General features: G+C 43.4%; 1 protein-coding gene across 4 annotated transcripts in view; it reads right to left on the bottom strand.

Moving 5' to 3' along the window:
* The window catches only part of Adam23 (ADAM metallopeptidase domain 23), a 154,381-nt gene that overhangs the window by 31,194 nt on the left and 109,710 nt on the right, over window positions 1-13,477 (bottom strand). For all 4 annotated transcript variants that reach the window (XM_015993907.3, XM_042260240.2, XM_076550257.1 and 1 more), the window contains exons 16-21: window positions 10,871-10,942; window positions 10,152-10,241; window positions 8,787-8,867; window positions 3,225-3,275; window positions 2,431-2,494; window positions 151-256 (exon numbers count right to left, since the gene is read on the bottom strand). In XM_015993907.3, the coding sequence (XP_015849393.2) occupies window positions 151-256; window positions 2,431-2,494; window positions 3,225-3,275; window positions 8,787-8,867; window positions 10,152-10,241; window positions 10,871-10,942 (464 nt within the window). The remainder of the gene's footprint in view (window positions 1-150; window positions 257-2,430; window positions 2,495-3,224; window positions 3,276-8,786; window positions 8,868-10,151; window positions 10,242-10,870; window positions 10,943-13,477) is intronic.

Here is a 13,477-nt window from a genome sequence, read left to right on the forward strand (position 1 = left end):
TTTGTTTCTAACAGAATTTATTTCATTAATCTTTCGACCGTTTCCCACAGGTATACATACACTGCACCCACAGCTCTCCTGTTTTTTTGTTCACGTCGTGTTTGTGTCAGCCTGGGAGAGCAACGGCTCTGCCCCAGGGTACCAACTCACTGTTTGCTGCACTGGATCCACCGGTCTCCATCTTTGCCGCAGTTTCCCTTCTCGGTGCCTTCCGTATTCAGCTTCTCGTAGCAGAACTTGTCTGACCCCGCAGCCTCTATCAGAGATGGACGGGAGGAGAAAATACACTTTACTTCTCTGGGTTCCTCACACTCAGTGGGGTGCCACAAAGTGTCCAGCAGCTGCTTCTTGGAAATGGAAAAAAAGGCGGGGGGGACGACTCTTGATTGCCAGTTCCTATGGTGGAAACATGCAAGGGCTGATTCCAGGCTATGGATATGCTGCTCACCGGCTCAGCAAAATCTCCAAAATTCAGCCGCTTTTGTAAGCCAGGGCAAAAATGCTCCAGCACAGCACTGTCTGGAATATGAGAAGTCTCTAGGCAGATCTTGCTGGTGGGTTTGAAGGTGACCAGGGAGAAAAATCCGCTGGCAGCAATAAGTACACCACCACCACACAGTAAACAAATATGTATTCTTAATCCTGCTTTATTATAGTGTGTGTGTGTGTGTGTGTGTGTGTGTGTGTGTGTGTGTGTGTGTGTGTGTGTGTGTTGGGGAGTTGATGTCTATGGGTGTTGTGCCCAGATGTACAGCTGTATACCATGTGCATGCAGCGTCAAATGAGGCCAGAAGAGGGCACCAGATCCCCTGGAAATGGAGTTGTTAGCCATCCTGTGAGTGTTGGGAATGGAACCTGGGATCTCTGGGACAGCAATTGGTGCTCTTAACCACTGATCCACCTCTCCAGCCTTCTTAATCTTGTTTTATGTTAATATTCAGGATTAATTTAAAAGTCTCGGCCCACTGAGGTTGTTAGGGCTTTTTTTTTTTTTTTTTTTTTGAGACGGAGTCTTACTCTTTCGATCCAGCTGGCCTGGAACTCATTACTTAGTCCATGCTGGCCTTTAACTACTAGTAATCCTCCTGTCTCAACTTCCCAAGTGCTGAGGTTGCAGGCATGAGCCACCATGCCTGGCACATTATGTCCTTATTATCTTTACCTGACTGTAACTCTTCCCCATGAATGACACCTGTCAAACACTGAAATCACTCAAAGGGCCTCTTTCTCCACGTTGGCAGACCCAGCCTCAGACAGCTAGGAAGTCTCATTTCTCAGCCTTGCTGTCCCTGGTTAGTTTTGTTTTTTAATCAGCTTGACACAAACTACAGCCACCTCAAAAGAGGGAAGTCCACTTGAAAAACTATTTCTCCATCAAACCGGCCTGTGAGCAAGCGAGGTGGAGGTGGGGATGGGGGTGGGTTTTCTTGATTAAATGCTTGATGTGGGAGGACCTCACTGTGGGTAGTGCCACTCCTGGGCATGTGGTTCTGGGTTGTATCAGAAATCAGGCCGAGCCAGTCTGAAGGAGCAAGCCAGTAAGCAGCACCCCTCTCCATGGTTTCTGCTTCAATGTCTGCCTCCGGGTTCCTGCCTTGAGGCCCTGCGCTAACTTCTCTCAGTAATGGAGTACGATACAGAGGTATAAGCCAGATAAATCGTTTCCTCCCCAAAGTTGCTTTTCTCAGTGTTTTTGTTATTTTTTTTTTTAAATCAGAAAGCAAACTAGGGCAATTCCTGTGTGGCCCTCATGAACTAAAATTCTGAGTCACTGTAAACGTCAGCCAGTCGATGTGTGCATTAACATTTAGGCAGTGTCTGGGATTTGTTACCATGGACCTGTGTGCTCCCAGGGAAATTCCTGCATTGTCATTAATTTAACTGAGACAGTGAATGACAACTGAAAAAAACCAAAAAAACAAAAAACAAGTCTGTTCCTCTCCCAAGGTAAACTAGCAAAGTACAAAGTAAACCATGCCATCACGTAAGTGGTCAGACTGTGACCGTGACCATGGCACCGGGCCCTGTGGTTGCCGGTAGCCGCAACATCCCATACATAACAGCCAACCAAAGCCGATGAAAGACACTTTGGTTTCCATGACAATGTCTCACTTGGGTATCGGTTTTCCACAGTTTTTGCTGCATCACCATCGTCATCATTATTGGAGGTTTACTGGGGACTGAAGCTGAAGCCTGTTGCTCATTCTACCACTGAGTTATACTTCCAGGCCTGGGCATGGTTTTCATACCATCTCTTTTATTTTCCTCCTTTTCTAGACTTTTCTTTCATGTCACTCCCTGCTGTGTACCCCTGTCACTGACTGGAAGAGAAGAACCCTGCCAAGGAACCTGGGTACAGCTAGCAGGCAGGACATGCAACCTGCTTGTAAGGAAACTGGGCACGGCCAGCAGGCAGGAAATGCAACCTACTTGTCCCCCAGATGTACTGGCACTGGTTGTCTCTTGTCTTGCACTCCCCATTGTAGCAGCGACCCTGAGAGAAAGAGCACGTATGTTCTGAGTCATGGGTCCCCAGGGCCACTCCCCCCCCCCCCCCCCCCCCCCCCCCCCCCCCCCCCGCGCAATTCTGACTGCAAGGTCCCCTTCCGGGTGAGTTCCACAAAGTCCTCTTCATCCCATCTCAAGCATTTTCACAGTGGCCAATAAGAAACCCAAACACGTAAGAAGAACTGCAAGACCCGCCAATAAGAAACACAAATATGTATGAACTCTAAGATCCGCCGCATTAAAATTGAAAAGCTCAGGGCACACTGAACAGCAGAGCTCTTTAAATGTAAAATAATGATTGAAACTTGAATTTTCATGGGGAACAAATATTTGTACTGTTCTGCAGAAGATACCAAAATGACTTTTAGCCTCTCTTATATGTGGATGGTGGTGGTCTATCATACTGACTTGAGAAAAGTCTTATAAAAAGATTGTCATCTTTTTGCTACATGGACTGGCTAAAATTATTTAAGGGTGGTCACAACTCCGCAAAGAAGAGGCCATTACATTCCTTTTTCTTTTCTTTCAATCTGGACAGTTTGTCACTGATGAAACGCATGTAATATTCTGAATGAAATAAAGCTGATATGAACCAGCACCCCACTGCAATTTACTTTAGTAAATTTCCTTCTAAAGTTACAATTATCAAAAGGAGGAAAGAAATAGCACTAATCCTTTCTAAATTACACTGAAATCTCACTTAGAGCCCCACATACCTGATTTTGATTGCAGGCATAGCCATCTTGTTTATGGAGATTTGGCGGGCACTGAAAAATATTATCTTTTTAGTTGATGTGCAGTATATAAAATGCCTTTCAGAAAATGCATTTAATATATAAAAATGAGTGGGAGAGTAAAGGCACAATTAGGACCATTTAGAAAAACACACAACTCCATTAATAGGTTGTTTAACTTAATTCTATCATTACTAAAATGAATAAATTCATGCTTCTCTGTTTACCGGGAGATGGGCTAAACAACAAATAACATTCACTTGGCAAAAAGCTACAAGCAGAAGGGACGACAATGGGCAGCGAAGGCAGTGAATCAGCTGGCTGTGTAGGAGTGGACACATTAAGAACTAATTTGCAAGACCTTTCCAAGCTCCTTGTAAATGTCAAATCTGCATGTGACATGGTGACAAGTGCCTATGGGACACTTTGCAGAAGCAGAAGAAACAGTCTTGAACCACAACGCAATCAATGTAAGTGCTGTACCACTGTGACATCTCTGACCTCTCAAACCACAGACTTGTACTAGAAAAATCTACGGAGAAGTAGGGTTTTTTTTTTTTTTTTTTAGCAAAACTATCTATCACACCATTTTAAAGTGCACTTCATTTTACCCAGAAGTTATCCAGAATAAGTGAAGTTACACTTTTTACACAGTTGAGAGACTGCAGAAACAGTCAGGTGCCGGAATGTTGAAAGAGAATATGAGACAAGGAGTAAGTAACATAGGGAGACACATGGAGGTTCTTCCTCGTTCCCTATTTTCTCAGCCAATGGCTTTTCACCCTAACAATGGCTCAGGCCTCAATCCAGAGCCTCCATCCTTCTTCATCAGCAGCCCCCCCCCCCCCCCCGCGTTGGTCTTTTCATCTCACACACACCATCCAGTGTGACTGCAAATCCTCAGATTCAGTTCGAAAGCATCAACTCTTTCCCACAACGTCTACCATTTAGTCCCAGGTCTAGGCTGCCATCATTCGAACCTGTATTATAATCTCCAACCCAGGCCTCCCTGCTTACACTCCGGGTTCGCTGTACCGCTCCCAGAGAGATCCCTTAAAACATAAACACCAAATCATGTTGGTCCCCTGCTTAAAAATTCTGAATCTCGTCCAAGTTCCACGCGTCTGCCTCTCCCATCCACACCCCATTATCTCCCTGACCTCATTTCCAGCTCTCTCAATAGTTGATGGGACTCCTATGATACGCCAGGCATGCTGCCAGCCCACTGCCTGACTACAGCAAGGCTGACGCCATCTTCTCTCTGGGGGTTCCGCTCAGCCATCACCCTCCCAAAGAGCCTTCTCTAAACCACGTTCTTTAAGGCGGCCGCTCCCTCCCATGCTGTCATTCTCTGTCCCCCATTTCCTACATGCTCCTTCTGTACCACACCTACCACCAACTGACAATCCATATACTTCCCCTGTCGGCTCACTTTCCGTGCCCACAATTACACGGGCTCCGTGCAGGCAGGGTTTTCTGGGTGCTTTTCCTGCGGCACAAAGCGACACCGGGCTGCGGTGGGCGCTCAATTACTACCAGCCGACTAAGAAAATGAATGGAGCACCCATACTGGTAAAATGGAGTTCTTTTTAGGCCCCACACCTAGGGCGGTGCATTGAGCTCGTCACAGAAGGATGAGGACTCATGCAGCATTTCCCAGGTGCAATGATACACTCCAGGACACTTTGCAAAAAAAAAAAAAAAGCAAGTCAGTTTTACATCTTCCTAAAGGCCGGAGCCCCTGACGGTTTTATCCACCGTGACTTTTCGATCCGCCTGGTGCTGACTATCTTAGGGAGGTTTTGATTGACACTAACACAAACTTTACAGAAGCAGAGGTCCCTGTGGCCTCTTCCATCTCCTCTGAATTCCCTCAGAAAACAATCATTATCTCGTTAATCAACGATCATCAATTATTCACTTACCCCAAAACCAGTACAACCACAGCAAATAGAAATGGGGAGAGGGGGAAAAGGCATCCCAAGAACAGGTACATCACCTTTGTGACATCTTGAGAAGGAAAGGAAAGGAAAAAAAAAACAAAACAAAAACAAAAAACCTGGAAGACTGCTCTACACACACACACACCACACACACACACACAAAATAGCCCTCATTATAAGCTGTCACAGCTACAAGTGAGGCGACTTCTAATCAATCTGCTTTTAGTTTAGGCTAAGGAAAGCCAGTTGTTGAGACAGGTGTGGCAGCGCACACCTGCTGTGGTGATCTGGATGAGAACGGCCCCATGGGCACACAGATTTGAATACTCGGTCCCCAGTTGGTAAAACGGTTTGGCTCTTCTATAATTTGTCTCAGTCAAGGGATTTGTCACGGCAATCACAGCAATAGAAAAGTCCCTGAGACACTTGGAATCCCAGCAGTCAGGAGGCAGAAAGCAGGAATGGAATGATCCTGGCCAGCCTGGGCTGCAAAATAGGACCTTGCCTCAAAAAAAAAAAATCATTAAGGGCAGTTGCTCATCACTGAAATATTTAATGGGAAATTTCCGAGTCTTCTTTCATCCTCCCAGGGTGTGCAGAAGAGGAGTAAATCTAGACCTCTCCTCTCGGAGTAAAACTCTGGAGCACCACTGCACCCCAGATTCACCTGGGATGCCATGCAGAAAGTGGGGTGGCGGCAAGGGTGAGGTGGGGGGAAACAGCTTGACCACACAACTGCCATGACAGGTTTAGAGGCCCAGACACAGCCTCTGTAACAGGCTCACTGGCAGGTAACATGCAGAATCCAGAAAAAGCCATGAGCGAACCCACCCAGGGGAGGGCCTGCATCTAAGGGGAAATGCTTGACATTCCAAACATTCCCTATATGGGATTGGGTCTCTGTGGTTGTCTTTTGGGGGGGGGGGGGGTCCGCGTGATTTGGGCATCTATGAATCTAGAAGATTCACCTGAAGCGGTTTCAATGGTGCTTATTTTAAATTATGGAATACCCCCACTAATTATTAGCACTTGCTGAGACCATTTCCACAGCTTTCAAATATCTTTGTTATGTCGCTGTATTGTTTGCCGAGGATTTCTTTCAGTGGCTCGAGTATTGATTGCTCCATCATAAACTGTGCAACGAAAAAGAAAAACGTTCAACACAGCTCTCAACGAGGTGTCTCCATCAAATCCCTCCCCTCAGAGCTCAGGGAACTCAACAGAAGAGAAGAAGGCAGAGGGGGTGGGGAAGACAGGGCCTGGAGGACATCAGGGGAACAAGGCCCTCGAAAACAACTGAGCAAGGCTCATCTGAACTCAGAGACTGAAGGAGCAAGCACAGGGCCTGCACAGGTCTGCACCAGGTCCTCTGTGTATACATTATAGCTGTCAGTTTAGCACTGTTACAGGATTCCCAGATGTGGGAAGTCTCTGATACCTGGGCCTTCTCTTGGAGCTCTTTCTGTTGGCTTGGCTTGTCCAACTTTGATATGATGGTTTTTGTTTTATCTTATTTTATTTTTTATGTTTTAAAAGAAAGAAAAAGGAGTTCAGAGATATCAGTAGATGCTAATATAAAAATTAACTAAAAACATGAAGTCAAAAAGACAAGGGCATAATACAGCCATGGGATGCAGAGATTCTATTTTCATAAAAACTCTGAATATCAATAAATTCAAAATCCATTGTCCCTTACAAAATAGAAGAAAATATTATGGTTTTTTTGTCCTTCTATATCGACCACCTACTTTGGGTTCATTCTGATGATCAGATTTTAAAATTACTAATAAAATAACATTCTATTCTAACGTGCCATTGAAAGATGAATTTAACGGTACGGTTTCCACCAAAGATACATGAGGTAAAAAGAAAAACAATTGCATTTCTTAGATAATAAAATAGGTTGAGCAAAGAAGCCCTATTTTATTTTACTTGTGTATATATGTGTGTGTATAGTGTATGAACACATGTGTATTGTGGTGTGTGTGTGTGTGTGTGTGTGTGTGTGTGTGTGTGGTGTGTATGTGCACACCCAACTCCATGTGTGCCTGTGGAGATCAGAGGTTGACACTGGGTATCTTCTTATCACTCTCCACATCTGTGTGCTGGTACAGGGTCTCTCACCTGACCTGGAATCCACCAGTTCCGATTAGCTGCTCAGGAATTCTCCTGTGCCTGCCTCCCACGCTGAGATTACAGGCCTGTGCCACGACATGGGCTTTCATGGGGATGCTGGGGACCCAAACGCAGGCAGGCCCTCAGGCTTGCACAGGAAGCCTTTTATCCACCAAACCACTCCCCAGCCCCAGCATCCTCATTCTAAAAACCTCATTTCCAGTAAACTCCACGGCAATTCAGGAATTAAAGATTGAAAGTCTTCTAAGAAGACTGAACGTGAGAGCCAAGGGCATATACTGCAGTTACGAAAATAGTAATAGTCTGTAAAATTAACAACTCAATCAAATTGTATGTCAGGATTGTTACACTTGTGAAAGATAGAATCCACAGTTCTTGCACTGTCATGTGATCATTAAAAAAGAAAGAACGAAGCACACACACACACACACACACACACACACACACACACACACACACACACACACTAGCTCAGGAAAGCCTACTGAAGACCCATCAGAAAGAAAATGAAGGTCAAACGAAATCCCAAATCCTTCCTGTGGCACACAGGTCCCACCAGCCAGAACCCTGGCATCCTTTGGAAACATTTTGTACTAAACTTCAGCTCTGCCTTTTATACTGCGTCCATGGAAGCCATGCCTCTGCAGCTGCTGTTTGCAAACTAACTCCTAACTAACACAGCTCCTGCAATACCCTCTCCTCTAACCTAATGTCCCACCACACTCTTCTCTACACAGCACCTTACTGTATACATACACCTATCTCTATATATTTAACTTACCTGCCTCGCTACACACAACAGGACCTAAGTTTCACTTAGAGCAAGGACTCAACAATCATGTTGCCTTCCACATCCTGGCATTTACAGCAGTACTTGGCAAGCAACTCAACAGATGTTCATTTGAATGGCAAATAAGGACATAAAATAACATGTTATAAATTTTAAAAAAAAGCTGCAAAAATTATACAAAAAGGGATTCAAGAAGTCAATATTAATTACAGCGTTATAACCACTTTAATGGACCAAAGTCATGCCAAAGCACAGAGGCCGAGAAGCAGGACCGTAGGGGACACTGGCAGCTGGCAAGGAATTAGAAGGTCTGCTGGCTCCTGGTCTCCTACATCAGCTCCCTTCCAAAACTTGTTTAAAAAAAAAAAAAGTGTTCACAATGTTTGAAGACAGCATATAAGGTGTGGGGGGCCTAAGGAAAAAGGTTTATGAGTTGAGTATAAATCGTCTAAAAATATTTATGAAGGGGAAATTTAGAAAAAAGAGACAAGAGATGAAAATCCCCAAATACTACACCAGACTTCCTGAAGTAATATATAGTATGGGAGAGAGCTAAAAACACCTAGAAAACAAAGCCAAATAAAGAAACCAAAACAGGTCCACACATGCAGCCTTTATCGGAGGAATTAAAATATGCACCGCACAAGAGAGGAGCTCAGATGCAGTTTTCCATACCTGGCCAGAGTCTCCAGTGCAGTATTCCGTGATATCACAGCTGTTTACAGCATCCCGACATTCATACCCGCGTGACTGAAACTGCAAACCAACACCCAGCGTTAGGAGCTAGTGTGAACTGATTCTCCACAAAGAATCACTGATTCACTGACAGTCCTGTGCTTTCTCACAATCATTACAATTTAGTAAAATTGTTGAAGGTTAGAAATGAGGCTCAGATGCCCATCCTACACCGAAGAGGAGCATCAGACAGGCACTGCGTGGAGACTGCAAAGCCCACTGTCTCCACATATTAAGAAAACAATGTGATGAAAATTATGTAAAGAAGACACACTGGTTTAGCTTAACACAAAGGAACGAAACACTGTCATTAAACATTCAAGATTTCTCTGAAGGACCGATATGCATACATACCAAACCGTCACTAATTTGTCCATTAGTGTATTAATCTTGCTTTAGATAAATACATGCAACAAATTACAGTGGATTCATATAAATCATCGTCAGTGTGTCCATGACTACCTGTGATAAATAAAACATTCTGTTTGTCTGGCAAAGAATGGGTGAATACGAAGTCTCAATTAGCCTCAAGCAATTTATCATTTGGTAGGTGATGTAAAGCAAGCACAAACTAGGCTGGAATCTTCTAGCATATCACGACATAGAACCTCCACTGTTATTAAAAAAGTAATAAAGTTGTATAATTTTATAGTTATCAGAAATGTCATGAATCTGATATATGAGAAAAAGGAGTATTAAAATGACTTTTCAAAATTAACTGGCAGTCACTGTAAGTGGAAGACTATACACACATTCTCTCTCTCTCTCTCTCTCTCTCTCTCTCTCACACACACACACACACACACACACACACACACACATGCATGCACACTTGTGAACATATATAAGTACTTCCTCATCTGGCTTTCTTGACTTTACAAAAGATTCAGAAAGCCAAATGGGAGATAAAAGGACTAGTGTTTCTACTGTGAGTCTAAAACAAATTAGGGTAAGTTTTGAAAAACAAATGTTGGACGTAAGGTCTTATAATTTAAAAGACCAACCGAATTGTTCGCCTCTGTCTGATGATTTAATCTGTCCATCTGTGTTAACAGAGCAACTTGGAGGATGTACAGGTACACCCTCTAGAGGAAGTAGGGGAGAGCAGGACAGTGGAGTGTGGATAACAGAGAAGATGCCTGCTATGACCCACAGAAGTTGGGTATAACTATTGATTCTACAATATCACTGGGCTAACAGGCAAAAACTTGTATTACGTTTATTCAAAAGTTCAACAGACACACGGAGATGGTTGGCTCATTTGTGAATGAATGAGAGGAAAGATGAAATTTCCAAGGGACTCACAAGACACGAGGTATTGTTGCAGCAGGGGCCATCACTGCAGTGCGCCCCGTTGGAGAGCGAGCATTTCTTACAGCAAACTCCGTAGCATTCCTAGAGAAAGAAAACACTCCTGTGAGCACACCAGGAACATGCTGCTGCCGCTCATTCAGCATTCCCTCCATGTGTAGCTTATGCATCAGATAACAAGACTTCTATAAACAGTACTAACATTTTAGGAAGGAATCAATCACTTTAAATGATGACAGACTCCAGCCACATTTCTCAGCAGACTGATCTCCCATCAGTATGATTATTCATTAGCAGGCACCTCTCCCCCCACCTCCCCGCACTGCCAAAACACAAACACCTCTATAACTCTACCATTCTACCATGTTCTTAATACCTGGGTTTACTTTTATAAAGGAAAAAAATAACACACAGCATAGGAAAGCATTCTGTAGAAGGTGCCCGAGATGAATATGAGCTCTGAATTAACTTTGTAAAGGTCAGGGATTTGATTAGAACAATCCATTAGGCTTTTCAGACAAGGCTGTAACGACAACATGACTAATTCTTACGTGTCTGAGCTGGGATGAAGCATTGATCATAGCGATCAGGAAAAAAAGAAAAGAATAAGGCAGTGACCCCATGATGGATGATAGCATGGCTGCTCGCTACTCTTGTCTTGTTAACTCAGAGGATGAACCGCACTAAAAGTAAAGACATTCTCTTATACCTACCACATGGAAACCACAATCGCATTCCTCCCCAGCCTCTACATATCCATTTCCACACTCTGTGGGCTCAAACAGCTGAAAGAGATTGGAGAATGCAAAGAGAAGCATTTGAATTTATCACAGAAAATCCACACACCAACCTGGCCATATGCACAGCTATGTTTCCGCTGTCATATGATTCTTCTATGATTTATTATTATTTTCTATTTCTTTTTATTTATGTATATGTGTGTAGTGATGTAAAGGTATGCACACAAGCACATGGGTAGCCACAGAGGCCAGAAGAGAGCACTGGGTCCCCTGGAGCTGGAGTCACAAATGATTGTGAGCGGTGCAGCATTGTGCAGAGACGCAAACTCCAGTCTTCTGAAAGAGCAGCAAGTTCCCTTAACTGCTAAGCCATCCTTCCAGACCCCTGACTTTTTACTATGACATCTTATATATATTGTGTGTGGAGGGGAAATACTATTCACTTATTAATAACACTCTTAAAAACATGTTAGAAAGGGGGATCTCTGGAGATTTCCTTAGTGGGGTCCCAGGAGACGACCTTAAGCATTAGAGTGACGTTTTATGGAGATAAGCCGTCAAGAGAAATGGATCACTTCCCATGTTTTCTAATGGGGCTAAAATGTATTACTAATAAGACTCATAGATATCTAATTTGCTGACTTGACTGAAGGCAGCTGAGAAGACATCAAAACTGTCAGAAAGATAAATATGTTTAGTCAAAGCCAAGTGTGAGATATACAACCAAGGAAATGCCAATAAGCTTAGAACAATGTTGTCAGAGATTCAAAGCCATCACACTCATCGGAAAGAAATGTGCATTGTCTGGCACAAAGTCCCACCATTGTATTTCTTGAATTACCTGTGAGCAGAAACAAAATGAATCCAGTAACTTGGGAATTTTGCTAAATTAAGTATTGCGAATACTCAATCTCTTAATACCCAATTTAGTTTCATGAAGAAAAAAATTAATGTATAGACATGTGAACGAAAACACAGAATTCTCTCAGTCATTGCTGAGGTCATAACAGAGGCAAGTTTCTAGAATATCTTCCCCCCCCCCCCCAGTGATGCCATGAACTTGTTTCTGGATGAAAATATTGTAGACCAATTGTTGGGGAAGTTGATTACTTATGACAAATGTGTCTATTTCCTATTGGAACAGGATTTCTCTGGGTACGATGACCACTTTTGGGTGTGTGTTGTGGGGAGCTGGAACAGCACATCCCAACCACAAATGCTCAAATCTGTGAACAAGAGAGGAAGAACCTGCCCCCAGCAGCCATACACACTGTGGACAACAGTTACCTTCCACTTAGTCTACCCAAGAAAGACCTGGTTCTACTACTTCCAGGAAGAAACGATTATAAAAAGCAAGAAAAGTTTCCTGCCAAGCTGGATGGGAGTCAATAATGCTAATCTCCATGCTACTCTGATTGGCAGGCAGGAGATAATAGAAAGGGCCAAGGCTGCTAAAAAATAACCAACACTTCCCGTCTTTTCATTCTTGGTTCTTTCCCCTTCCTGAGATGGGTCACCATCTCAAACCAGCTGGAAATCACAGCAATTGGGAAGATTTCTAAAGCACAGAAAATATGCATACAAACTGAAAATGACAAGCAACACATGCCTATGCATATATTCACTGACTAAGAACACTAGGGAGAAAAAAAATAGTTCTTTGACATATACATATAAACTATTCCACTGCGATCCACGGGGCCTTCTTTTTTAATCACTGTAACTTGTAGTTTAAAAGGAGAAATTATCCTTCTGAAATTGAATATGTAAACACTTTGTGTGTGTATGTGAAATTCCCAAGTTACCGGGATATAATTTTCTTCCTGCCATAGGAAACCTGAGAAAAGCAATGGTTGGACTTTGTGTATCTCCTAGAAACCTTAACCGGCCCCAGACAAGCGAGTGCTGTTTCCTCAAGCACCCTGCTTACAATCAGCTGCCGTCGGCAAGGCAAGGTAACACTAACCATGCACTGTGTGATTCGAAACTACCAGCAGTCCACATTAGGACTTCATCACAGATCTCACTCATTTCAAATGCCTGGAAGCCTTCTGGTTTCTGTGCCTGGAGGTGATGGCCAGGAAAGGCCTTCAGCCTATTTTAATGGCGCAAAGTCACTTTAAAAAGTCTCAATTCCTTTTTCTGGGATTTACAGAGCTTTTATTTCACTGAGCTTTTACAGGGATGTCAGATCCCAGGCTTCCATTCCCTGACCCAGCTGTATTCCTCAGCTCGGGGTAGGTATGGAATAAATTAGTCTACCCGTTGTTTACCTTAATCGCCTTTTTTTTTTTTTTAAGAATAGGTCACCATGATATTGCCACTCTTTAAATTTGTAGAGTAGCGAACATTTTCTATACAAATGAACTCTGTCTGACTCCTGAGGTGTATTGTAAAGGAAAAGTGAATTTTTTTTCCATGTTCAGATTCCACTACCATCTGCTAATAGTGCAGATACGGTCTTTTCAGCTGCTGGCCTGCTTCATTTCCAAACATGCTCCTATAAAAACACGGGGCCTCGTGCAAAGGCTTTAGCCTGTCAGTTTGAGAATTCTGTCTTTGGTGAACTTTCGCAAAGAA

Source organism: Peromyscus maniculatus, chromosome 13 (assembly GCF_049852395.1).
Source record: "Peromyscus maniculatus bairdii isolate BWxNUB_F1_BW_parent chromosome 13, HU_Pman_BW_mat_3.1, whole genome shotgun sequence".
Lineage (NCBI taxonomy): Eukaryota > Metazoa > Chordata > Mammalia > Rodentia > Cricetidae > Peromyscus > Peromyscus maniculatus.